Source organism: Rhinatrema bivittatum, chromosome 9, assembly GCF_901001135.1.
Source record: "Rhinatrema bivittatum chromosome 9, aRhiBiv1.1, whole genome shotgun sequence".
Classification (NCBI taxonomy): domain Eukaryota; kingdom Metazoa; phylum Chordata; class Amphibia; order Gymnophiona; family Rhinatrematidae; genus Rhinatrema; species Rhinatrema bivittatum.
The window spans coordinates 186,924,654-186,951,620 of NC_042623.1; the positions used below are offsets into that span (position 1 = coordinate 186,924,654).

General features: G+C 43.7%; 2 protein-coding genes across 2 annotated transcripts; one reads left to right on the plus strand and one right to left on the minus strand.

The window, feature by feature from the left end:
- The first annotated feature begins 336 nt into the window (after window positions 1-336).
- Window positions 337-11,030, plus strand: LOC115099408 (receptor-transporting protein 3-like). Its single transcript, XM_029617039.1, has 2 exons — window positions 337-860; window positions 8,633-11,030. The coding sequence occupies exons 1-2, from the start codon at window positions 721-723 to the stop codon at window positions 10,008-10,010; spliced, it is 1,518 nt and encodes a 505-aa protein (XP_029472899.1). The 5' UTR covers window positions 337-720; the 3' UTR covers window positions 10,011-11,030.
- Window positions 11,031-22,067: 11,037 nt separating this feature from the next.
- Window positions 22,068-26,580, minus strand: LOC115099084 (receptor-transporting protein 2-like). The gene is made up of 2 exons (XM_029616396.1): window positions 26,298-26,580; window positions 22,068-23,170 (listed from the first exon to the last, which is right to left on the minus strand). Exons 1-2 carry the CDS (start codon window positions 26,441-26,443, stop codon window positions 22,618-22,620), a joined length of 699 nt encoding a protein of 232 aa, XP_029472256.1. The 5' UTR covers window positions 26,444-26,580; the 3' UTR covers window positions 22,068-22,617.
- Window positions 26,581-26,967: the final 387 nt, after the last annotated feature.

Sequence of the window (26,967 nt, forward strand, 5' to 3'; positions counted from 1 at the left end):
AGTATACATATCAGACCGGTTTACAAGGAAGAAACTGTCGCCTCGATGGCGGTTTACATTGAAACATTTAACAATTAACATTTAACATTTAACAAATTATATGTTAAATGTAAACAAATTATATGTTAAATGTAATTTAATAATTATATGAGTTAATACCCTGCACCAGCCATGGGTTTGGGGTGTGTGTCAGTTTTTAAAGTTTGTATCACTGAAGGGAGCTGGGTGTTTTTTTTGGGATGCCCGGGACAGAGAATGAATGAACTGGGGGGGCAGCACAGTGATTGCAAAGGGCTGCAAAAAAGCTAGCACAGGCCCTGTTGAACTGCTAAATATGTTTTCGCAGATCTGAATTTTCCTTTGTGTCATTTTATTGTGCCAGGAGTGTAATAAATGAATTTTCAGATGTTTTGACAGAACGTTGTAATAAAGAGAAGAAGAAACCTGAAGTGCACAGAAGCTGCTCCTGTAGCAGAAGGGAGCTGAAGGGTTACCAGCTCAGTCCCTGGTGCATGTGCTTGGAAAAATAGACTTTACTCTTTGGGGAACTGCAGTGTGCATTGAGCAATGCCCGATATGCTGAAGAGTACAAGTTGCTTTCAGTTTCCTGATGCAGCAGAGGGGAGCCTTCCCGCAGAGGTTTTCTCCAGAAACCAGGGGCTGAAGCTGATAGTGTAATTACGGTAATTTCTCAGTCCCACTATAAACAAAACAGAGAACATGGACTTGTATATCTGGAACAGCATATTAGAAGACAAACTTAAGAAGAAGGGCTTGAATGACCCCTGGACTCTCGCACTGGATGACTCCATCCAGCCGAACCAGGGATGGAAACGTTACACGTTGCAGATATTTGGCAGGTGAGATGCCGCGTCATTTTATTTATATAATTATTTATCTTCATTTATATACCATCTGTCTGTCTGTATTTTGTCACTGCTGCATCATTTTATTTTATTTATTTATCTTAATTTATATACGTCTGTCTGTCTGTATATTGTCACTGCTGCATCATTTTTTAAAGAAAGTTTATTGCTCAGGGAAGGTGTCACGATCACAGCCAGGCCTGCATTTCTGCTCAGATACATTAGGCCTATGCCTAGGGCAGCAGAATTCTGGGGGCAGCAGGTGGGGCTTAAGATTTGCCAACTCCCACTGCTCAGGATGGGCTGCGATCCCATAGGGGCTGAAGAATGCAGCCGTTTGTGCCGCCCCTCCCTTCCTGATGAGGCCCAGTGAAGCCTGTGTCAACCCCTGCCCTTCTAGAGTGGTCCATGGGAGCTGAAGACCTTAGACCGACTCCGCTCTCTGATCCCGTTCCTCCATCAATTCCTCTCTCTCACCGCCGCTGATCCAGCCAGCAGGAGGAGGAAGGGGACAGTGCCTTGAGCCACCTCCAGGCCAGCAGGAGGAGGAAAGGGACGGTGCCTTGAGCCACATCCTCCATTATTGCTCAGAGCTGAACTGATTGAACCCCACAGGATGCCATAATGCAGCAAAGTTCATAGCACAAGTGGGGCCCTGGGTGTCAGAGCAGGAGGGCAGGTCCTGAGGCACTGCTGCTCCTCCAGCTCCTCCTGCTGACCCGGATCAGTTCTGGGAAGAGAGGAGGGGGATTAGAGGGGGAGCACTGAGATGGATGGCAGGAGGGGCTGAGAGGCGAATCATTGTGAGGGGTGAGAAGGGTATTGAAAGGGGAATCATTTTGTTGGGGGGTGAGGAGATGTTGAAAGGGAATCATTGAAGTGTTAGGAGGGGCTGAGAGCAGTTCCCTCTAATTAAAAAAATTTTTTTTTGTGCAACGTTTTATAAACCAAGTTCAGATTTGAACACTACAAGCCAGTCTACTGCAAATAATACCCGGATTTCTTGTGTGTGCTATGTTTTCCATTGTGTGCGGGTTTCACAACTTATGGGTGTGCACAGCTTAGAGGGAACAGTGTCTGAGGGGAAGGAGGGTAATCTGCTTGAGGGATGAGAGAAGGGCTGGAGGGGGGTGTGAGAGAGAGAGAGAGAGGGGAATGGAAAGCAGGCGTATATTTGTGGGTATGAACATAAGAATATAAGAAATTGCCATACTGGGTCAGACCAAGGGCCTGACCCAGTATGGTCAACATTTAGAAAAAGACTAAAAACTTGGCTTTTCAAAAAAGCATTCTCAGGCCTTGATTAAATCCTCATTTTTGATTGAATTATTCATTTTTAAATATTAAATATTTAAAAATGATGAAATATTCATTTTTGCTAAACAATTATATTAATTGATGCAACTGACTGAAATGTAAATATTTCTTTGTTCAATTTCTCCCCCTTTCCAGATCCTAGTTAATTTTCCCTGTTTTATTGTAACTTTCTCACATCCATAATATTGTTTTCTGTATTTGAAGTTTGAATTGGGAATATTGTTTACTATGTTACTCTCTACCTTACACACATTGTTAATTGTAAACCGGGTTGATGTGATTCTAGTCATGAAACTCGGTATAACAAAATAATAAATAAATAAAAATAAAAAAAGGGTCCAAGCCCAGCATCCTGTTTCCAGCAGAGGCCAAACCAGGCCACAAGTACCTGGCAGGATCCCAAAGGGTAGTTGCATTCCAAGCTGCATATCTCATCACTGTCCCATTACAGTGCATTTACTCCACCCCCTCGTATACACACACACACACACACAGCCCCATCACAGGAGAGAATGTAGGTGTGTGAGAGAGCGTGTGTGTGTGTGTGTGTGTGTGTGTGTGTAAGAGCAAATAACATAGTAATGTAGTACATGTCAGCAGAAAAAGACCCAGTCAGCACTGGGTATCGTTTATCATCATCATTCAGCCATTATGAATCCTCTGGGCCTGATTTTAAAAGGCATTTACTGTTTTCTGAAAATTGCTACAATAAATGCCATTGAATTATGCATTTACTCACTTAAGTGCACATTACTAGAATAAATGGCTTTTGAAAATTAATAGTAATTACATTTACATGTGTAACTCCTTTTGAAAATGCTCCCCTCTGTGTTTATCCCGTGCTCTTTTGATTTCCCTTACTGTCCTTGTCCCCACTGCCTCCTCTGGGAGGGAATTCCATGCATCCACCTCACTTTCCGTGAAGAAATTCTTCCTAACGTTGGTCCTGACTTGACCCCCTTGAAGCTTCATATTATGACCCTTTCTTCTACAGTTTTCTTAGCAACAAATAGGCAGATCGATACAGTAAAGTGCGGCCGCGGTTACCCGGCTCCTAACTCACCTTCTACTCACTTTCCGGCCGCGTTAGCCCTTCCCGCGATACACTATCCCCTTTAACTCATCCCTACCGCCTCTTAAAATCCCCGGGTGCCCCCTTCCGCCCGCGGCATGTATATTAAATGTAAACGAGCAAATTAGCTATTCCCTCCCATACAGTAACGCGTGCCCCGACTATCGCTTTTTTACCCTGCCGTTTTGCCGCGCATTTACCCTGCTAACTTACCGCCTACCCTTACCCCAGCGTTAGAGGCAGGGGTAAGGGTAGACGGCAAACTTTCCCCCAGCTCCCGCTCACCTGCCCTGGCCGCGTCCGGTCTCCGGTGCAGCCCCAGTCCTGTCCCCTCCTCCCGAAGCAAAAAAAAAAAAAAAACCCCGAAAAAAAGTAGCAAGAGAGCAAGGGGAGAGACGGGCAATCCTAGGCTCGGGCCTGCTATGGTAGTCCCTTCTCCTCTCCTCCCGAAGCAGGGCGCGAAAAGCAGCCTTGCTCCAGGAGGAGGGGGGGGGGGCAGTTTAAAGCGACGAAGCGATTTACTTTTGCAGCCCTCCCCTCCGGACATCAGCGACGACGACCGGGCAATCTTACGCTCGGGCCTGCCAGTCCCTTGTTCTCTCCTCCCGAAGCAGGGCGCGAAAAGCAGCCTTGCTCCGGGAGGAGGGGGGGCAGTTTAAAGCGACGAAGCGATTTACTTTTGCAGCCCCCCCCTCCGGACATCAGCGACGACGACCGGGCAATCCTAGGCTCGGGCCTGCTAGTCCCTTGTTCTCTCCTCCCGAAGCAGGGCGCGAAAAGCAGCCTTGCTCCGGGAGGAGGGGGGGGGGGGCAGTTTAAAGCGACAAAGTGACTTACTTTTGCAGCCCCCCCCCTCCGGACATCGGCGACGACCGACCGCGGCTCCTGCCTCCAGCCTCCAGCTGTCAGACAGACGCATCGCACGTGGGAAAGCGGCCCCTATGCGTGCAATTGGCTGCTCAAGACGTGACGTCACATGCCGTGACGCCAAACGTCGTGACGTCACGTCTTGAGCAGCCAATTGCACGCATAGGAGCCGCTTTCCCACATGCGATGCGTCTGTCTGACAGCTGGAGGCTGGAGCCGCGGTCGTCGCCGATGTCCGGAGGGGGGGGCTGCAAAAGTAAGTCGCTTTGTCGCTTTAAACTGCACCCCCCCCTCCTCCCGGAGCAAGGCTGCTTTTCGCGCCCTGCTTCGGGAGGAGAGGAGAAGGGACTAGCAGGCCGAGCCTAGGATTGCCCGTCTCTCCCCTCGCTCTCTTGCTACTTTTTCGGGTTTTTTTTTTTTTTTTGCTTCGGGAGGAGGGGACAGGACTGGGGCTGCACCGGAGACCGGACGCGGCCAGGGCAGGTGAGCGGGGGCTGGGGGAAAGTTTGCCGAGCATCGGAGAACATAACTGTCCACTTCCTGGTACCTGTCATTTCAAATGTCATTTGAAATGACATTTGAAATGACAGATACCAGCGTGGCCGTGAAGCGTTAGGCCCGCGCACCCAAGATACTGTATAGGCGCTCTATACAGTAAAATGGGTTGCGCGGGCCTAACCTTCGCCTAATGCTTTGCAGACGCGGCATGCATTTGCATGCAATTTGAAGAGAGTATCGAGTGGTAGGTGAAGAGAACTGTGCGTGCGGGAACGAGGGTGCGCCTGGCACTGCTGCACTCTTTCTAACGCGGCATAACTGTATCGACCTGAGAGTTTGATTCTTGTGCATTATTAATACTTTTCAGTTGTCTGTAGGTCTGTATCATATCTCCCCTGCCCCTCCTTTCTTCAGGGTATACAAATCCAGATCCTTCAGCCTCTCCTCATAGGTCTTCTCATACAGACACCACACCATTTTGATTGCCCTTCTCTGGACTGCCTCCATCTTGTCTCTATCCTTTTTGAGATATGGCCTCACAGTACTCCAATTGAGGCCTCACCATAGACCTGTACAGAGGCCTTATCCCCTCTTTTATCTCCACATTCTAACAACTATAAATCTCTGGTGGAAAGCATTCCTGAAACCAAGGCTCTGCAGGCTTTTCCTTCCTCTGTGTTGGGAAGGAAGCTGCAGTATGTAAACATAGCTGGTAGTGACTGAATTTCAGAAAAAACAGGACTGGGAGCAGCCAGCCTGAGATCACTAGCACAACACCACAGTCAGGAGGAGAAATCTAGGGGAGAATTCTATACATACATTCACTACTCACCAAAAAGGGAAAATAATAAGATCAAATTCATCATTTAGCATCACTGCAACATTAGCAATAATCGAAAAGTGCTCTGTGCACCACCAAAAAAATATGGAAAGGAAATGCAATTTATTTGCAAGCTTCAAGCTGGCACCACCCGAGGGCAGCTCCAGAAAGCTTCAGCCTCCAATAACTCCTGTGGACAGAGACTCACGTGAGTTGCTTTTCTCTTCTTCCCAGTGTTTTCTTGGCTGGAAGATTTGTGTTTAGTGAGCTCTGCTGTGCCTCACTATTATAGGAGGATCAGAGGATTCCCTTTCCCACTGTTTATCCAGTTTTGTAACTGGTTTTACACTACAAAGTTTTTGATTGTTGCTGATGCTGTACTGACAGTAGAGGGTGAACTTCATCTGATTGTTTGGCTTTTTTCAATAGCAGGTATATTGATTACATTATGGAAGGCTTTACCAGAGAAGAAATGATCTGCTCATGGATCCTGAAAGAAACAGGGAGTGGTTATCACTGGGAATTGTGCTCGGTGTTATGCTTCTCTCCGGGTACAAGGTTTACCAAATGACTTGGCCATTGTTGGCTATGCTTCATAGAGAAGAGCTGCAGTAACATCCTTGGAATTCTCCTGGTTCAGAGTTAATTGTTATAACAGAGCAAGCCCTAAGATTTGCATATCTTTTAGGCAAATATAAACTGCCACCCCTGCAGGGTCAAAGATTGCTGTCGTGACCGAGGTTGATGGTATCAGTAATGTAGTCGTGAAATATGTACAGGGCAGTGAGCTCTCAGGTGTTGCCCTACAGGGGTGCTGTTTAAGGCCTTCCTCCCTACTGGGTCTCTTTTCAGAAAGGGGGTTCAATAGGGATTCTAATTGCTACCACCCACCTAGTGCAGTCTCTTGCCGGTAAAGAGGGGAGGCAAGGATAAACAAAGGGCAAATTGCAAAATACTTGAATGAAAATTATGTCATCTTGTAGTGTGATTAAAAAAAAAATATATATATATATATATATATATATATTTCTAAGTATGATTAATTGTACTCTGTAGTTTATGGTTGTCCATATAGATTATAAACTTACCTTGTCTGGAACCTAATGTGAAGTTAAAATTTATGGTGAAAAAATGGTATAGCGGGAATGTTAGGGACAACATTCTATTTTAAGTTGGGGGGTATGTAGATAAGATCTAAAAAATATAAATACATTAAATAAAAAAGTTTACCTTTGTCGGGAGCTGGAGCAGGGCTTCAGAGGTGTTAAGGTTTCTTTTAGGGAAAAGAATAGAGCTGTTTCCTGCTTGCAGCGGCTGCTGCACTTGTTAAAAAAAACAAAACCAAAACAAAACTGGAGAGCAGTGCTGGTCTCAGTTTAAAATGAGAAATGTTTGTGGTTTTTTTTTTGTTTGTGGCTGAGCCTGAGGCTGAAGGGAACTCCAGCAGGGTGGTGGCTGCATTAGTGCAGACAATATAGAGATTTTTATTTTTTTTTTTGAAGAGATGGAATGGCAATAAAATTGAGCATTATAAAGTGTATAACATTTTAGTGACAGTCACTATAAAGAAGATATCACTATAATAGCTCAATTACCACATGCTATTAAACCGAACATAAGGAAATTACCACAATTACCACATGCTATTAAACAAATTACATAAGGAAATATTTTACGGCAAAGTAAAATTGTATCCAAAGAATTTTTGTCTATATCCAATGAATAAGTTAAGAAGGAACTCATCAGTGTGAAAGAATATCAAAAAGAAAAAGAGCTGTATGAAAATATTTATAGTGGAATTGTTCTTTTAATTATAAAAGTGAAAGAAGAAGAAGAAGAAAAGGTAGGGAATACAAATTATCTTTTGATTTAATTTAGCTAGTTAAACAGTAACAAGTAGCTCTGTGAAAGACAGAATACACAGGTTGACATATATATACCGGTATTTAGTTATGGAAGATCTGGAGCGGTGTCAGGGAGTTAGTATTTGTTATTGGTTTATTTAAAGCATAAGTTAGTAGGTACAAGAAAGAAGAAACAGCATACAGAGAAAAAGAAGAGAAAAGAAGAAGACTAAAGGACGAAAGAACGACAAGATTATCATCTGGCCAGCAACGAAAAGAAGAAGAAAAAACAGATAAGTTTAATAATAGAACTTAAAACTACTACTGCCAGGCCTGAGCATATTGTTTTACATGTGCACTTGAGAATAACTACAACAATAAGTAAGAAAAGACACAAAATACAAAGGGAAAGTAAAAGACCATAACAAAAGTAAAGTTTACTTACCTGAATATAACAAGGAGAAGAAATTCTGGATCTAAATAAGGGAAAGAAAATAAAATAAAATACAAAGAATCAATTTCCTTTTATTTCAAAGAAATGATATAAGGAACATTAAAGTTAATAAACAAGAAAGCATAAGAACTGAAATATTTATCTGATAAATAGATGAGTAGGAAGGAGCTTGAATATATTCTTTTATAATTACTTGTTTGTTTATAGTTGATAATCTGTGATTGGGAAAAGAAAAAGAAATATATTTTAAGGTTTATTAAGAGAATTGTTTTTTGAATATTCACAATAGTATTAAGAAATAGTACGATTTCATTAAACGAGTATTTTTAAATAAATTTATTAAAAAGAAAACCAAAAACAATATCTTATTTGTCCTTGCCTCCCCTCTTTACCGGCAAGAGACTGCACTAGGTGGGTGGTAGCAATTACAATCCCTAGCGAACCCCCTATCTGAAAAGATACCCAGTAGGGAGGAAGACCTTAAACAGCACCCCTGTAGGGCAACACCTGAGAGCTCGCTGCCCCGTACTTAGTTCACGACTACATTACTGATACCATCAACCTCGGTCACAACAGCAATCTTCGACCCTGCAGGGGTGGCGGTTTATATTCATCTGTACAGTTCTGATACTCTTTCTAAGGGATATGGCTCTGTAAAGGAGAATTCACAAGAATATCCCAAAATACTCGTTGTATGTTAATAAAAGTGCAATGAAAGCCAGCCAGAGCCTAGCCTGCCTCTATTCTCTGGTCATTCTGATCACACAAAGTGCCACAGGCTCCATGTCATTTTATTATTCCTAATTTCCCTCTTGTTAAACATTTTATGCAAGCAGTGGTACAATATAAGGGTACATACATAAATCCATTACTGTCCCTTTCTCTGTTCTGCAGGTTCCGCTGCTCAGGCTGTAGCCGGACATGGGCATCAGCCAAAATACAGATTCTCTTCCACATGAAGCTGGAGACGATGCCAGAGAGACGTGGCTGGGTGAAGATGAGGGTCTTCAAACAAGAGTGTAAAAAATGCAGTGGGGCCACATTTGAGGAGCCAGAATTCCTGAGTGAGAACATTGAGGTCGCTCTGGAAAAACTGGTGAGCCGGATCCAGGAGAAGTGCTACAGAGATCTCAGTGGTAAAAGCACAACCTCTGCTTTCAACTATACTGGGAAACAGGATGGACCACACGAGAGTGCACACTGTGAGGCCTGCCGCCTGGGACTCTGTGACCTAAAACCTCAAGGCCAAGAGCCAGGAAATTATTCATCCACTGGGAAAACAATGCCAGCATCAGCTCCAAAAGCTGAAAAACATAGGAGGCTGGACCAGACACCAATAAGATCACTTTACAATACAGAGGGACTTAAAGAGCACCAACAGATTGAGTCAGCACCACAATACAAGACAAGGGTATATGTCAGTCAGACACAGAAACCTCTCAGTTCAATTTATAATTCTTGGAGAGCTGAAGATAAATTGCAACCTATATCAGTATCACTAAATAACCCATCAGGATCTGTGAATCAGACACAGAAACCTCTCAGTTCAGTTTATAACTCTGGGAGAGCTGAAGATAACCTGCAAGCTGTATCAGCATCACTATATAACCCATCAGGATTTGTGAATCAGACACAGAAACCTCTCAGTTCAGTTTATAACTCTGGGAGAGCGGAAGATAACCTGCAACCTATATCAGCATCGCTATATAACCCATCAGGATCTGTGAATCAGACACAGAAACCTCTCAGTTCAATTTATAACTCTGGGAGAGCTGGAAATAACCTGCAAACTGTGCCAGCATCACTGAATAAACCACCAGCATCAGCGAATCAATCACAGAAACCTCTCAGTTCAGTTTATAACTCTGGGAGAGCTGGAAATAACCTGCAACCTATGTCAGCATCACCATATAACCCATCAGGAACTGTGAATCAATCACAGAAATCCCTCAGTTCAGTTTATAACAGGGAAAAATCAAACCTTAAGCCACCAACGGTGCCATTTTCCGTTTATAACTCATCAGGGTCTGTGAAACAGGTACAAAAAGCCTCAACAAGCCAGGCGAGAATGGGGCCAGCTGTGCGAGGACAACTTTATACCTTATGGGGATCTGGGAGTGAGCAAGAAAAGCAGCGATTACTTGCAAACTCAACACGATCTAATGTTTGGAAACCACAGGCAGGAACGAAAACACAGAGCAGGAAAGCCAGGCTGCCAGAGAGGTCTGCAGATGTAGAGTCCAAAAGCATTTGCCCCTGCACTCTCGTATAAATATCCAACGGCCGACTTCTGGGTGCATACGGGGGTTACAGACACTAACACTGCCTCCTGCTGGTGATGCCAGACAGTGAGCTCTCGCCCCCAGCAATGGTGCTTTAGAGTGAAATGCAGCAAAATGAAATCACCTTTCCCCTGTGATACACCTGAGAGAGAATAATGCACCTCTCTCTCTCTTTCTGCATTCCTGGGTGGTAAACCTCATGAAACTAAATTGGAGCCCAGCATTGGGCGCTGCTTTAGATTTTGCCGAGTTCATAGTAATTCCTCGGGCTCTGACTGTGAAAGGCAGCCCCCGCGCTATGGATTCTTTCATCTATGCTTGAGGTTTTCTGATTACTAATGGTGCAAAAGCTTGAAAATCTGATATTTTATACAGATGTGAAACCTGATAAACATTAAACTCTGCCAGTGGGTCTCCAGCTTTCTGTTTTATGTGACTCTGTGAGTGCTGTTGATGTTATAAGATTAGCAAGGCTATGCAGGAACAGTTGTAATGTTCCTGGAGCTTTCATTCAAAGGTGTTTTTTGGGCAGATGGTGGGATGCTGCATCTTGTGATATAGCCCGTGGTATTGAGTCGGATAATATATGTCAAGCCTTTAGTTTGAGATACGTTAAGCAGCCAATAAGTGCATTCTCACTGTGCATTAGAAACTCTACACTCCCTGGATGTACTAAGAGACAAAATGATAACAGGAGCCCAAGCCTGCGTGCAGCCACCTTAAGGGCTCGTCCATGACACCTTCCACAGGCATGGAGTGGGGGTACTAATGACAGAATGATTATGGCTTGATTACAGCTGGGCAAATGAGGACAGAGAACCTTGATTTTGAGTTGCCGAGGGCTTTGCAGATAATCATTCATTGTTTCTTACTATTGGCACTTGTGTTGTCTGTTGCAATCCCCAAAACTGCCAAATTTTCTGCAGTTTTGGAACTTCAGATGTAAAGAATGCAGGTAAACTAAAAACACCTGGAATTTTAAACCCCAAGGGGAAGATTTTAAAAGCCTATGCGCGTAAATCCAGGTGGGGGTTACGCGCGCCGGGCCTGTTTTCAAAAGGCCTGGCGGCGCGCATAAAGCCCCAGGACGTGTGTAAGTCCCGGGGCTTGAAAAAATGGGCGGGGGCGTGGCCAGAGGCCTCTGCAAGGCCGCTGGGCTGAGGGATCGCACGCCGGCACTTGGCCGGTGCGCGCAAGTTACGCCTGCCTCTGGCAGGCGTAACTTCTGAGACTAAGGTAAGGGGTGTTTTCTTTGGGTTGGGGGGCAGGTCAGGGAGGGGAAGGTGGGGGGAGGAAGGAAAGTTCCCTCCGAGGCCGCTCTGATTTCGGAGCGGCCTCGGAAGGAACAGGGAAAGCCAGCTGGTCTCCCCGAGGGCTTGGCATGAGCAAGGTGCACTAGTGTGCACCCCCCTTGCATGCGCCGACCCCTGAATTTTTTTTTTTTTAAATTGTAGTTTTTATTAAGAGTGCAAAAAACCATGAGCAATTACATAAGAACATTCCGTAATGATATCGCATTCAGAGACAGTGTAAACAAATATTGTAATCTAGCATTTAAACTCTGCTACAAGTAACATTATCAGTATACATTCTTATCGCATATATAAAACCAATAAAGCACATTGACAATCATAATAAATGACTATGCTTTACACTCTTCTATTTTCATCCCCTTTCCCCCCCAACCCCCCTTGCTCCTGAAAACCAAAGTGCTATAAATTAATAGAAGGTGAATGAAATACAACTCAGCCCCGCCCCTTACGTAGAATCCAAAGAGGAGAATTAGGTCCCTTCTGCCTTCCCTCGTTGAAACTCCACTTACTCCTTCCCTTCTCCCTAGCAAGGTGAACATGGTGGAACGTGACAATAAAAGGCCATCACACGTCTCTTAATTCATCCCTAGGCGTGCCAAGAGATGTAAGGATCCCATATTTTCTGAAAAGTCTGAACCGTCTCATGTTTGCATGCCGTGATTTTACTAAGTTGAAATATATTTGATACTTTCTTTTGTACCTCGAATAATTGAGGAAGGGTAGGTGTCCCCCAGTATTTGGCTATAACACATCGTGCTGCGACAAATACAAAATAATTCACTTTCTTTGTGTGCTGGGCTTGCCAAATCGTGGAAACATTCAGAAGGACTTGGCTTGTAATATAATCCTCATCTGAAGAGTTCATCGCTGATAGCCATTGAAATACCTGTTGCCAAAACTGTTGAATATATGGGCAGGACCACCACATATGGAGATATGAACCAGCTTGTTGGCAGCCCTTCTGTTGTGACCGTCGCTGCCCGGCATCTCCACTCCTCCCTCTTTACCTCTTTGGCGACTCCTTCTCTGCTTGATGGAAGTCTGGCTACCGTGGCGTCATCTTGCCGTCCTCCTCCAGCGTTCCCGGACCGGCTGGACGCTGCACTCCGCCATGTTTCCCAGAAGCCTAAGGGCGTGTGCACGGCGCGGCCCCGACTGAAGTACCAGCAGTGGCGCGCGAACCTCAGGGGCGTCCCCCTGAGATGACGTCATCCGCACCGGATATTTAAGGTCTCTGAAATCGCTAACTAATCAAGTTAGCAAGGGGTTATTCTACCTAAGCTACTCTGCCTCCTCGGACTTACCAGGGGTACCCGCTCCTTGGGGGCCTCGCTCTCTGCTTTTTCAGGTCGCAGTCTAGAACCGGTACTCGCTCCTCGAAGGCCCACGTTCCCGGACTTGTTTCTGAATTCCACTTCTGCCAGGAGGTCATTGCTGCCTACAACACCAGTGAGTTACCATCTCTCTCTCAGAGCTTTCCCTGGAACCAGGTACTCGCTCCTCAAGGGCCTAATTCATTCCAGCTCCTGGGCTGCTTCTATGAGACTATTGTGTGAGTGTTACCATCAAGGTTCTGTTCCTGAACACTGCATACCCTGCCTACTCACTATATTCAGTTTCTGTACAGCTCAGCCATCCAGCGATCGCTGTTCCAGTATCTGAGGGACTACAGCCCAGCCAGGCACTCCAGCTCACTACTGCCACCTCTGGTAGTTCAATATACTGTTTAATAAAAGAACTAGTGTGTGTCTGTCTCCAAACTCTGAGCCTGACTGGTGGTCCCTCTCGGGATCTTCCCCCGGGGGCGTGATCATCTGCCACCGGCCCAAGGATCCATCCACAACTGTCCCAAATAATAACACCTTCCAACACCTCCCCTGATTTAGCAGGATATAATTTTTGTAAATAGACAGGGCTATAGTGCCAGCGATATAACAACTTATAGCAATTTTCCATAAGAGAGGATGCTATCAGTCCTCTGCCGATTCCCTTATATATTTCACGCCATCCCTCAAGATCCACCTCTATACCAATGTCCTTTTCCCATGCCTTAACAAAGTGGGGCTTCTTTGGCAGGTCAGAATTTAAAAAGCCATAAAGTTTGGAGATAACCTTAGACATTTTATTGGCCCCCATGCATAACCCTTCAAAAAAGGTTACCCCTTGATGCAAGCTTCCACACACCTGCAACGAGGTCAAAAAGTGTCTTAGTGTAGATATTGATACAGATCACCGGCATGTAAATCATATTTAAGGCATAAATTCTGAAAGGAATACATCCCTTGAGGTCCCCCATATTTGCGTTATAGTTTGTATCCGATTTGCCTTCCATGAAACAAAAGCTTTACGTGGTAGCCCATTTGAAAAGTCATATTGTAAAAGAGGTATGATTGTGGGGAGCATACCTTTATTCCCATAAATTTTTTCCTCCAGTTATCCCATATCATAAGAGTAGTTTGGCAGGGGCAGCGGTGACATTTGGAGTGTAAGCCAGGTGTTGGAAGGTTGCCATATAAGAGCTTGTAGAGGCATATCTCCCACCAATGCCTGCTCCAGTTTTACCCAAATCTTAACCACCGGAGTTTTATGCCAGTTTAGAATGTCACGTAAACGAGCTGCCATGAGATAACAGAGTAAGTTAGGTACATCTAGTCCTTCCTGTTCCTTTGATAAATGTAATCTTTTCTTAGATACGCGAGGGGGCTTACCCTTCCATATAAATTTCTGCAATCTACGCTGCCAGAACTTCAGCTCTACCTGTGGAACCGGTAGCGGAAGAGTCTGGAATAGATATATAAGACACGGTAGAACATTCATTTTTAACACAGCAATGTGCCCTAGCCAAGAGATATGGTATCTATCCCACTCCTCCAGCTCTTTAAGAACATAACATAAGAAAATGCCATACTGGGTCAGACCAAGGGTCCATCAAGCCCAGCATCCTGTTTCCAACAGTGGCCAATCCAGGCCATAAGAACCTGGCAAGTACCCAAAAACTAAGTCTATTCCATGTTACCATTGCTTATGGCAGTGGCTATTCTCTAAGTGAACTTAATAGCAGGTAATGGACTTCTCCTCCAAGAACTTATCCAATCCTTTTTTAAACACAGCTATACTAACTGCACTAACCACATCCTCTGGCAACAAATTCCAGAGTTTAATTGTGCGTTGAGTAAAAAAGAACTTTCTCCGATTAGTTTTAAATGTGCCCCATGCTAACTTCATGGAGTGCCCCCTAGTCTTTCTACTATCCGAAAGAGTAAATAACCGATTCACATCTACCCGTTCTAGACCTCTCATGATTTTAAACACCTCTATCATATCCCCCCTCAGTCGTCTCTTCTCCAAGCTGAAAAGTCTTAGCCTGAAAAGTCTTATTTAATAAGGGGGTATAGTTCAGATGATAAATATCATCCAGCCTTGCGAGGTAAATCCCTAAATATTTTATCTGTCGTGTTGGCCATGTAAACGCATAGGCTGCCTTTAGGTCCTCAGCTTGTCCTGGTGGGACAGAAATATTAAAAATCTCTGATTTGTCCCAGTTTATTTTAAAGACTGATATGGAGCTGAACTGCGAAATTTCCGCTACAATCTGTCAGGGACACATCAGGATCTGAGATGGAAAACAAAATATCATCAGCAAAACGGGCCAATTTAGACGAAAAACCCCAAAGATCTATTCCTTTTATTCTTGGATTATTGCGAATTATTATAGCAAAAGGCTCTAGAAAGAGTGCAAACAAAAGCGGTGATAGAGGACAATCTTGTCGAGTCCCTATTTGTACCTGAAAAGAATCCGAGTATCCCCCATTTACTTTAATACAAGCCAACAGTTTGGCAATCCATTGAATTTACTGAGGTCCAAATTTCATATGATCTAATAATTTGAACAAGTAAGGTCAATGTACTAGATCAAACGCCTTCTTGGCGTCAATAGTTAAAAGCAAGGCTGGTATATTTTACTTTTGTGTCCACCATATGAAATCTACCGCCTTCCTGACATTATCAGAAGCCATCCTACCAGGGATGAATCCCGATTGGTCAGGGAAAACAAGGTCACCCACCACTCCCTTCAACCTATCTGCCAAAATCTTAGCCAGGATCTTTAAAACAAGGTTAATAAGGGAGATTGGGCGGTATGAACCACATAAAGATGGATCCCATCCAGGCTTGGCCAAAACTGTATTTCCAGGCTTGTTAGTTGACTGTGAGATTACTCCACTATCTCTTAACGAATTAAACATGTTGGTAAGAGGATCGATAAGGACCTTCCCAAAGGTCTGGTAAAACTTCACCATGTACCCATCCAGTCCTGGTGATTTCCTTGCCTTGAGCTGTTTAATGGCTGCTTGTACTTCTAAGGTTGTGATTTCCTTGTCAAGGCTAAGACGTCCCAACTCTGCTAAAAGGGGTATCACCATGGTGCGTAAATATGTATCTATACCGGATTCGCTAATAATGGCATCCACACTATATAGTGCCGCATAGAAATGTAAGAAGCGCTGTCTAATTTCTTTAGTACTTGTTAAGATTGATCCTTTTTCATCTTTAATTTTAACTATATTGTTTTGAGTTTGAAATTTCTTCAATTTTTGAGCCAAAAGTTTCTCCACCTTGTTTTCCCCTTCAAAAAATTTTTGCCTAAGAATGTCTAGTTGGAAAGCGATTGTGGTGGCATCTAAATTCGCTAGTTCATCTCGCAATCCTTGAAGAGTTCACCAATTGGTCTTTGAGGGATGGCATTTATGAGTGTGTTCTGCCACTCCCAATTGAGCCATCAAATGGCCCCATTCTTGATGGGCCATTTTTTTGACATGGGATGCTCTCGCAATCAGGTGGCCCTTGATAACTGCTTTCAGGCCTTCCCTACTGTTCCCTTGGATACTTCTGCATTATCACTGATAGCCATATATTCCATAATAATGCTCTCCAAGGAGCAGACATATTCTACATCATCTAATAAAGAGTCATTGAGCTTCCAGTAAAGTTGTCCTCTATCCAAAAATTGAAAAGATATCTCCACACATACCAGACCGTGGTCCAACCATGTGATATGTTCAATGTCCATGCTAGTTATAGTATTTATTAAACCTTTGTCAACCATTATCATATCAATACGTGAGTATGTGTTGTGCGGGCAAGAGTAGAAGCTATAATTCTTGGACTTAGGAAATCTCACTCGCCACACATCTACCACATTAAAATCAGTAAGCAAAGTTTTGAGGGCCTTTATGTCTTTATGCAAGGCCGCAGCCGAACCCCTGGAATTATCCAGTGAGGGATTAATAGTCAAATTAAAATCCCACCTAATATAAATTGACCTTCCACCGAATTCTGAAGAGCCTCAGCCAAAATATGGAAGAATTCCCCCTGACTCTGATTCGGAGCATAAGCTGTGACCAGACTAAACTTATGTCCACCAATAGAAATGACCAATATTAAATATCTACCATCTGTTGTTTTAACACATTTAATCTCATCAAATACAAAATCCTTTCTGAAAAGAATGCCCTCCCCCGCATACTTAGAACCCTTATTTGCAACCGCCCAATATTGTATAAGCTATTAGGAGCGCATTAACCCCAAATGTCTGGCGTTGAGGTGTGATTCTTGAATCATTGCTACTGCTGCATTTTGCTGATGCAATTCATTATATAACAGTTTTCGTTTTCGAAAATAATTCAGACCTTTGACATTCATAGACAGTATTTTAAATGATGCCATGGATATTGAATAATATCAGGAAACTGTGCATAGGAGAAGCAGACCAAAGAACCCTTTAAGGAAGGAGCTTGTTATATAGTCCCTAATGGCCCTTCTATCTAACAATCTACTACTAGACTGAGTAAGAAATAATAATAAAATAGTAGCATCCTTCACCCCTCTTCCCTCCCTCCCTCCCTCCCTCCCCCTGCCCCCCCTCCCCTATTTTCCCGCAACAATCGTCCCCGAAGAAAGGATTGAAAGTTAACATAGGAGGAAAATCTCCAGGAACTCATTTTCCCTCTGATGCCAAACGGCCATCCCCACAACTGGAAAATTATAGCGCAACTGGTTAGAACTGCATCTCTGTTAACTGATTAGTCCAAGGAACTATGCTGCAAATATGCTAATAGTCCAGTCCGGCATTTTTAAACTTTTGTACTGCAAAAAGGTACCTGCCTCAGCGGCCTCTGCCCCAGTACTTAATTATCGTATTTAAGCAATACCTGTCTCATATTAGTCCTTCTCAGGTGGCATCCTTAGAGGTTGTTGGGCTCGGAAATTCCGCTTCAGTCGATGTCCTCCTCGATCCACCCGCTGCCATCTTGGTTGCTCAGATCTTCTCGAGGCTGGAGTCAGAGTGGTATTTTGGACATCTTGGACAGAGTAACCAGCTTCTGTTAAAACCTTCGCTGTATCATTCACTTTCTGGATTCTGTAGGTGGTTCCTTGTTTCACGAATTGCAACCCAAAAGGATATAATCAGCGGTATTTTATCTCTTCCCGCCGAAGTAGCGCTGTGACAGCACGTAGCTCTTGCCTCTTATGAAGAATAATGGCCGCCAAGTCAGCGAATACTGTGATATTATGTCCTTTCCACTGAAAGTATGGCTGTTGTCTCGCTTGGCGGTAGATCCTCTCTTTCTCCTGATAAATATGATATAATTCGTCCTCCATCCGGACTTCGGTGTTCTCCAGGCGCCTTCCTATTTCCACCATATCTTCCTTCATATCGTTAATGGCAAACATAATATCACGTTTATGGTTCTTAATATCGTCTTAGCTCGCAGAACCAGGATCAGAATTCCGCTCTGTTGGGGATTGCCTCTTCTTTCTGGGATTCCTCCCGTTCCATGCCCAGCTCGGGCCCGCTATCACCTTCCCCATCGGCATCCACCATTTTGAGTTGAGTTGGTTCCCGAGTTTTCTCAGATTTTCGGTACGAAAATTGCTTGAAATCTACTGATTTCCTCCTGGTCGTCATCCGCGCATTAACCGCTATCCTTCTACCAAAATTCGGACTGGAGACCCAACAGTTCAGTGCAATGTTGTGGGATTTTCACTCGGCATCTGGAGGAGATCTCTTTCAAGCTTCCATCATCCCTGGTGACGTCACTTCCTCCCGCCGACCCCTGATTTTATAACATGTGCGCGGCTGCGTTAGCGATTACTAGTAATACGCCTGTAATTTCATGTTTTAGTTCTTTTCAGAACGTATAGGTGTATACCATCCTGTCCCAGTGATTTGTTATTCTTTAGTTTGTCAGTTTGCTCTATTACATCTTCCCAGTTCACCCTGATTTGCTTCAGTTCCTCAAAGAATGTTTCTGGTATAGTTTATCTCCCTAATACCATTCCTTAGTAAAGAATGAAGCAGATAATTCATAATTTTCTGCTACAGTCATGTCTTCTCTTCTCTGAGTACCCATCTGGAAGAAGAGAGAAGAATCAGAGCTAAAGCTGCACAGAGTTCAAAGCACTAAAAACCTTTGATTGACCATAACAAGTTTAACAGGTCAGAACTAATTAGTGCTGTTTGATCAGCTTTTATTTGTGTTTGTGGGTGTGTATGGGAAAGATAGCCTTGAATATGGGGGTAAAGGATTGGTGACCAGCAGTTACTGGCTGAAACCATAAATGTATAAACAGAGAAGTCACTTCAAACGTTTTGTGAATGGAACACAAATTCACAAACATTAGTTTGTTTCAGCTCATGAAGGGGGAACCTTCAAGATCTGCAGCTGCTGGTGGCTCATCCAGAATAATTTTCCAATGTGATTAATAACATTCAAGGTGTGCAGATCTCTACAAATGGGACAGTGAGCTCTGTGCAAGCCTTGACATCTTCAGCGATGCACCAGATATGCACCAGGATTAGTTTTATGCACCGTCCATCTGGTGGCGTTCGATGTCCTTCTCTCCATATTATTATCTAGCTTTGAAATTATTTTCCATAAATCAGATAAAGTAACATTATCCGGCGGCATAGCCGAGATAGTGCTACTAGTAAGAACTAGAAGTACATCAATATTTTGCACAAATAAAGCAACTTTTCAGACCCTTGGTTTTCTGCTTGATTAATCAAGCTTACTTCCAAAGGGACCGTTCCTACCAGTTCTCTTGTCAATTCGGTAGATGGACCCCTATTTGGCTGCGGTGGAGATTCAGGTCCCTCGCCAGGACTAAGGGAGGCTAGTGTTGTACCTCCCAATACGTCCTCACTTGGCGTTATCATCTGCCTCACGACATGATGATCCATAGGGCCGGTGCGATGTTGTTGCACTGGGGACGATGTCAAGATCTTCGCTTTCCTTTTCTTCCCCATCCACAAAGAAAAAAGAAAAAAAGTCAAAGAGTTCTGCCCAAACGCCCAAACTCACCCCTGGACCAAGCTGCGCACCCCTTCGGCGTGCGTGGCTTAGGCGTCGCGCTGCGCCACAGCAGGTTTTAAAATCCGTGGCCACGCCTCCTCTGACGTCGCCGCCTGCAACTCAGGCTCTCTCACCAGCTGAGGATGATATTCGGGGCCTCTCTCTTGCTTGGTAAGCCTCGGGAAGGGGCCGACAGCCCTCTCCTTTCTCCTTCTCACTCCCCCAGCACCATGATCTTAAGTATGCATTGAACTTCCTAATCTTCCTCTGTCTGGAGCTGTGCGTGCTGCTAGCAGTATCCCAGAGAGTGTTAGCTTGGACATTTGTACCCTCAACGTCACTCATAATTCCCCACAATGTGTAGGTTGGCTGAAGATACAGACTGCATAGACCTCTTAAAGGTTAAAAGCCCTGAGATTCACCCCATACCTCAATGTTCTGAAGCAAGTATGCAGACTGGGAGTACAACTGGAGAGATTTCCTTCTGCCGGAGGGAAATGGCCACAAGGACTGCCATGAACCTGGGGAACACCTGAGAACTGTTGCCTGCACGGAATGAGTTGAGCCACGACCCCTGTGAAGTCAGCTGTCCATGACTGAGACCAGATAAAGCCAGGGGCCTGCAGCAGGTTCAGTGGGAGTACAGCTGGAAAGATTTCCTCCTGCCGGAGGGAAACAGACAGAAGCACTGCCGTGAACCTGGGGAACACCTGAGAACTGTTGCCTGCATGGAACGAGTTGAGCCACACCCCTGTGACATCAGCTGTCCATGACTGAGACCGGATAAAGCCAGGGGTCTGCGGCACGCAAGCTGCCGGCGTGCTCCTTGTTGTGCTTGTTACCATCAGAGACCATTCCTATCGAAGATACATGGGCAGGAAAAGGAAACAAGGTATTTCCCTCAGTCCCAACCTCTGTGGCAGTTAGGGGACCCATGGACACTCATATTATACATAGGTCGAATTATGATTCTTTAAATCCTAATCCGGAAGTATCTTTTTCTTTGGGTTCAATTCAGAGTCCTGGCCATCATTCATCACCCCAGAGTCAAGACTCTAGAACTGACAAGGATATAAATGATTTAAGTGCATTATCATTAATTGATGATATTCCTCAAAATAAGGAAACGACTGCAGTTGAGGTTGGCTTAGGGGCTCCTTTAGCTGCAGCAGCTTCCATAGGAAGAATGGAAGGTTCTAATGTAGAGATACCTGATTTAAATAATGTGACTTTGCTTGATGTATGGAGGTCAGTGAATAGTATGGAGAAATTATTGGCTCAAGCCATGACCCAATTTGGGTCTTCTGAGACTAAAAACATGCTCCAAGATCATGCAACGTGTTTAAACAATTTGGAAAATAATTAATCAGTGATTAATTCACAAGTTGCAAACTTAAAAGTGGTAAATACATCTTTTATTAAAGATAGCTTGGTAATGTCAAGACAGCTTGAGAGTTTAGAAAATGTAATGAGATCAAAGAATCTCTGTTTTTTAAATTTTATGATTACTAGGTTATTATCTGCTACAGAGTTGCTACGGAAATATCTAGGTGAAGTGTTACAAATTTCCTTAAGTAAAGAAATGGTGTTGTCTAAGATATTTTATGTTCCTAGATCTAGAACCAGCTCTCTGGGTCCAGAAGATGGAATAGATATAGTACAAGGGAATAGCCCTAATTTAACATCGTTTTTGGAAGCATCAGTTGATGATATTCCAACAAGGGCTACTCTCTTAGTAACTAATAGTGAGAAAAAAATGCAGTCTTACAAAAATATTTTAAGAACAAGGATTTTCTGTTCTGTGGAAATAAAATCCAGGTATTCCCAGCTATGGCAAAAAGTATGCAGATGAGAAGAAAATTTTTATTACTAAAAGACAGGGTTCTTTCTTTAGGTGCACTATTTTATCTTGAATTTCTGTGCAAGTGTTGCATTTCTTTGGTTGGAAATAAATGTATTTTCTATGATCCTTATCTGGAAACTTTTCTTCTTGATAGAGTCAAAATCTGTATGATCTAGAGAATTGCTGAGGTATCGATGTAAAGAGTAGACATATACATATCTCTCATTTGAAAATTATGGTAGTGTTTGATATAATTTGCTTGTTGTAGTACTCCCCAAATATAGGGGGGTCATTTTCTAAGCTTTTCGCATGCGATAGCTTGCCGGGGGCGGAGTTGGGGCGGGGAAGGGAGGAATTAGGGTGGCGAGGAGGCGGACGCGGCATTATCCTTGCTGGCGGCGATAAGGTAAGGACTGTTATCATCGCCAGTAGTGCGCCCAATAGCGCCACCTTTCACGGTGGTGCTATTGGGTGCGAAAGCCGGCAGCGATAACACCGCGGTGGTGCGATCGCTTCCGGCTTTCGCAGGCCCGCCCCCCTCTTCGCCCCTCCGCCCCCCGTTACCGCTGGATTCACCATTCTGTGAAAGAATGGAAAATCCAGGCCATAAATGAGGACCGGAGGTAAGGTAGTGGACTGATAGTCCAAATCGTTTGTAATGTTTTTCTTATGTTTACTTATGTAATCCTTATTTCTTGTGTTTTATTGATGTAAAAATTGATAAAATTCAAATAATTAAAAGAAAAAAGTATGCAGGCTCTGTGCCTGGGATTATTACAGATGGATTATCTAGTAACATCATTACAGTGATCTAAAAGTACTGGAGACATGAAGAGTAAGAGCTGGTTGCTGCTAGACTCCAAGAAATATTTTAAAATCCCCATTGCACTGCAGTGTTACCCATTCCAGCTTTTCCTTTCCACTTAGACACACTTCTTATCTGTTGAGGTACGGTAGATAAATCAGAAATGAGGGGCTTTGGTCTTTGCACAGGACGCATGAAAATGAAACCCGACTACACATTACAGATGTTTCCTGTGCAAAGAGCAAGTACTGCAGTTGGAGCTACCTGCAAACTGTGACGGTTTTAACCCTTTATGCTGTAAAGAAAAGCAAATAAAATAATCCCCAAAGCACAAATAAAGCAGAAGCGGCAGAGGGAGCAGCAGCTGCACGGCTGATCCTCCTTTTGGGCATGCATGTGGGCTTCAGAGAAGGCGATTGGAGTAGTGGATTGGAGAGAATATGGTGGGGCATGAGATGCATTTCTCCTTTCACTTGTTTTTCGATTGCAGACCCCCAGCTGACAGGCCTCACAAAATGCGCTTTTGTGGGGTCCCTTCAGCCTTTCTTCCACGATGATTTCTTGCAGTGCTTCCTCCTCATACTCTCCGTAGAAATGCTGCCCAATACTGAGGACCAAGTTGCCCAAGATTATCTCGATGTTCCCCATCTCAAACTCTGGCTCTTCCAGCTTTCCCTTCTTACAGGATTCACACATCTGCTTAAAGATCCTCATCTTCACGCTGCCTTTTCGTCTTCTCCTGGAGTCTCGCATTGACCATTTTCCGAGCTGCATGTGGAACAGTATGAGCACATGAGCTGAGGCCCACGAGTGGTCACAGTACGAGCAACTGAATCTGGGTAGAAGAAGGGGAGAAATACAGGTGAGGCAGGCCTTATACACACAGCTCAAAAGCAGAGACCAATGTCAGTGAGGGAAACATCCAAATCCACCTATGTACGTAGATGAAATTTATGAAGAGCATGGGGAAGAGACTTCCCTGAAACCCATCTCCTTGTCCTGTAGGTCTGAAGGATTAACAGAAGTTTCTACGCACACCCAAACCAGCAGCATGCAAAAATGTTTAATTACTGCTACTGATAATTCTAAAGTTTGTGACACCCGTACCCCTTCCTGAGTAAAGTGTTTCAGATCTGCAGTGTGAAGCATTGATTTGTGTTGATATTTCAGTACAAAGACTTAAGATGAAGAAAAATCCCAGTCTTTCTCTGAAAACGGCTATACTCTCTCCCAACCCCCCCCCTGTTCTGACATACAAGTCCTGTTGTTTCCAGCTACAAGAGAGTTTAGATGGTAAAATTGATAAGTGTAGATGGCTCTTACTACTTATGCTAAGTGAAGTGACGCAATCTCAGAATAGTTTCAATAACCTACAACGAAAAACAGGCAGGAGACAGCTCTCCAGGGAACTAATTTAGGATCACTCCTTGGCCTCCTTACGGCTCAGATCTAATGTAAGATCTGAGTTAAATGTATGTATTATGTTGTTATCATGTAAACTGGAGTCAAGGCAGTTTGCTATACTTCGGTTTATAAAAAAAAAAAAAAATCCAAATGAGCAGAAGGCAGTCCTTTTGATCGAGAATGAGAACCAATGCACTATGGAGGAGTTAGCACCAATTCCACAGGGGCATGATGAGGAGGATTTTTATGTATTGTTTTATTGTTATGATTATGATTGGGGTTTTTTGAAATTTTTATTGGTCACAAATAATACATAACAAGTACAAGACACTGTACATTGTACAACTGGAGTAATAAAAACAATAATAGTAACCAATATAGTTTTTGAAGACATATTCCACCCCCCTTTACCCCTTCATACTACATGCTACTGTGACACAAAGCTCCTCACGGGGAATCAAAGTACATAAATAAAAGGAGAAAAACACTATTATTATCTGTATTTCCTACATATCTAGAGATAAAAACAACATATATACCGGCTTCAAATAAGAAGCCTCAAACTGTTGCAGGGATGATTGTTTTTTATGTTTGTTTATTATTGCAAATTGCTTGGAGATTTTTAAAATCGGGCAGTACATCATGTAGAATAAACGAATGAATAAACAAATGAATGATTTAATTCTGGAATGGTTCAGCTTTTCTGGAACTCTCTATGCTCATAGTCAGGAAATGAACCTGCTTTATCTCAACGGTTATTGAAAAAGCTGCCAGAGCACCCGAGTTTGGCACGATAATTCACGTTGGATAATACCAGAACAGTTTTACTGCTGTTTCCTCAGGCTGCTGGCAACTTTGCATGGGGCAAGCCATTGATGCCTCCCCCGGGGTGGGACTTACCAGTCCTTATTAAATAACCTTTAGTGCAGGCTACAGTCACTCTGGCATAGCAGCCGTTAGCCTACTCCTGAAGTACTTTACATACAGGCCAATACAGTACAGTGCGCTCCGGCGGAGCGCACTGTTAACCCGCGATTGGATGCACGTTTTCAACGCGCTAGCTTTACCCCTTATTCAGTAAGGGGTAATAGCACGTCGAAAACGCGCGTCCAACCCCCCGAGACTAATAGCGCCCGCAACATGCAAATGCATGTTGATGGCCCTATTAGTTATTCACGCACAATTCAGTAAGCAAAATGTGCAGCCAAGCCACACATTTTACTTTCAGAAATTAGCGCCTAACCAAAGGCTGGCGTTAATTTCTGCCGGCACCGGGAAAGTGCACAGAAAAGCAGTAAAAACTGCTTTTCTGTACACCCTCTAACTTAATATCATGGCGATATTAAGTCGGAGGACCCGAAAGTTTTAAAAAAAAAATAAAAATTTGAAATCGGCCCATGGCTTGCGCGTTGAAAACCGGACGCTCAATTTTTCTGGCGTCTGGTTTCCGAACCCGTGGCTGTCAGTGGATTTGAGAACCGATGCCGGCAAAATTGAGCGTCAGCTGTCAAACCCGCTGACAGCCGCCGCCCCTGTCCAAAAAGAGGCGCTAGGGACGTGCTAGTGTCCCTAGTGCCTCTTTTTACCGCTGGGCCTAATTTAAATATTTTTATTTACTGTATCGCGTGCACAGGACACTGGCCTGTGCGTGCGACTTTTACTGTATCGGCCCGATAGCTAGCAAGGACGTACAGTGGGTTAAACATACGATCAACTTTGGCATAATGATTCAATGCTTTAATTTAAAGCATGTGTGGCTGTTGTGATTTTGGAGGCACCTGAAACTATGTGAGGCAGTTCCTAGATCGGGGTTTCTCTGCCTCTCTTTATGTCCTGGAGAGCAGAAACAGAGGGATCACTGTGTAAATGTGAATGGCGGAGGGGAGTGAGAGAGGGAGAGTCCGCCGTACTGCTCAACTCTTGATCTCCCTAATACTTGCAATAATGATGCTCAGAAACCTGTGCATAGATTTTTGGGATATTTGATATTTACCCAGAATGAAGGACGGGGCCTTGCATTAAGAGGCAATTGACAGCTCTGTGTGTGTGTGAGTGTAGGGTCTCAGACCCCCCCCCTCTCATGTGCTGCTTCCACTTCCTATTATAGAAGTGGCCGAGAGCTAATCTAGTCCCGTCTTTCTTTCTTAAAGGAGGCAGCTTTTATTTGTAATAACATATACATTAAAATAAACACATTTCCCTTGCGCTTTAGACCAACGAAACAACAAGGAAGGCTATCTAAAAAAAGCCGTGAGGGCAACAAAGTGGATTAGAAGGAAATACGTCTCAATAAAAAGTTTCTGATCGGACATTTTGGCTTCTAATCCACTTTATTGCCTTTGCGCTTTACGGAAATTAACTGTGGTATTTCCCCCTAATTTCTTTTTATTTTGCTTGTCATATAAAGCTTAGGGGTACTTACTATATTAGGTTCTTTTTGTCTTTTTTTTTTTTAATATTGAGAACATAAAAAATTGACAGTGTGCATTTCTTTTTCTTCTCTGCATAACTGTACTGAAAAATAACTTTATTAAAGGAAGATTTACTCCACATCTTACCTTGCAAATGCATACTCTCTGTGCTGCTTCCAGCTACCTCCCAAGGAAATATTATTATCCCGTGTCAGAGTCCAGCTGTCCGCGTAGCTCCTCAATGCTATCTTCACATGAAAGAGGGACATCCAAGTGTCCTCATCCCAAACCATTTTCCAGGAATCTCTGCTTATGTCCTTATTTAATGAACGAAAAGCCCCAGGCGTTGCGATGGCTGCTGAAGTCTGGTTTGCACCATGGATGCTGGCTGATGCCTGAGAAGGATTCGTCACGTTAAAAGGATCACGGAGCTAAGATATCTTAAGTTTTGGGTTTCTGGGAATCGAAACTGAAAGTGAGTGCTGCTGCCGAACACAAAACAAATAATGGCTTAGTGGGGCTTATTTCTCAACAGACAAGAGGAGCGGCTAGAAACGTTTAAAACGCTCTTTTTCGTTATATCCAGAGCGTTCTCTCTTGGCTGGCACGAAAGCAGAGCTGAAGGGAGTCAGGCCGCACCGCTTCTCCCTTGGAGAGGTGCAGGGAAAGGGCGCTCTCTTCTGTGCATGTCACCAATGCATACAATAATTCCAGTTGATTGAAAAACATAAAAAGTAATGAAACAGATTGCATGATTAGTCCCATTACCCACCAGCTGGAATTTAGACAAATTGTTCACACCCTTTCTGGTAAAATA

Excerpts from the sequence above, each read along its gene's own strand:
- LOC115099408 (XM_029617039.1), top strand. The coding sequence starts at position 721 with ATGGACTTGTATATCTGGAACAGCATATTAGAAGACAAACTTAAGAAG. Across the intron at positions 861-8,632 it reads ACGTTGCAGATATTTGGCAG|GTTCCGCTGCTCAGGCTGTA; the intron begins GTGAGATGCCGC and ends TCTGTTCTGCAG.
- LOC115099084 (XM_029616396.1), bottom strand. The coding sequence starts at position 26,443 with ATGGTTTGGGATGAGGACACTTGGATGTCCCTCTTTCATGTGAAGATA. Across the intron at positions 23,171-26,297 it reads AGAGAGTATGCATTTGCAAG|ATTCAGTTGCTCGTACTGTG; the intron begins GTAAGATGTGGA and ends TCTTCTACCCAG.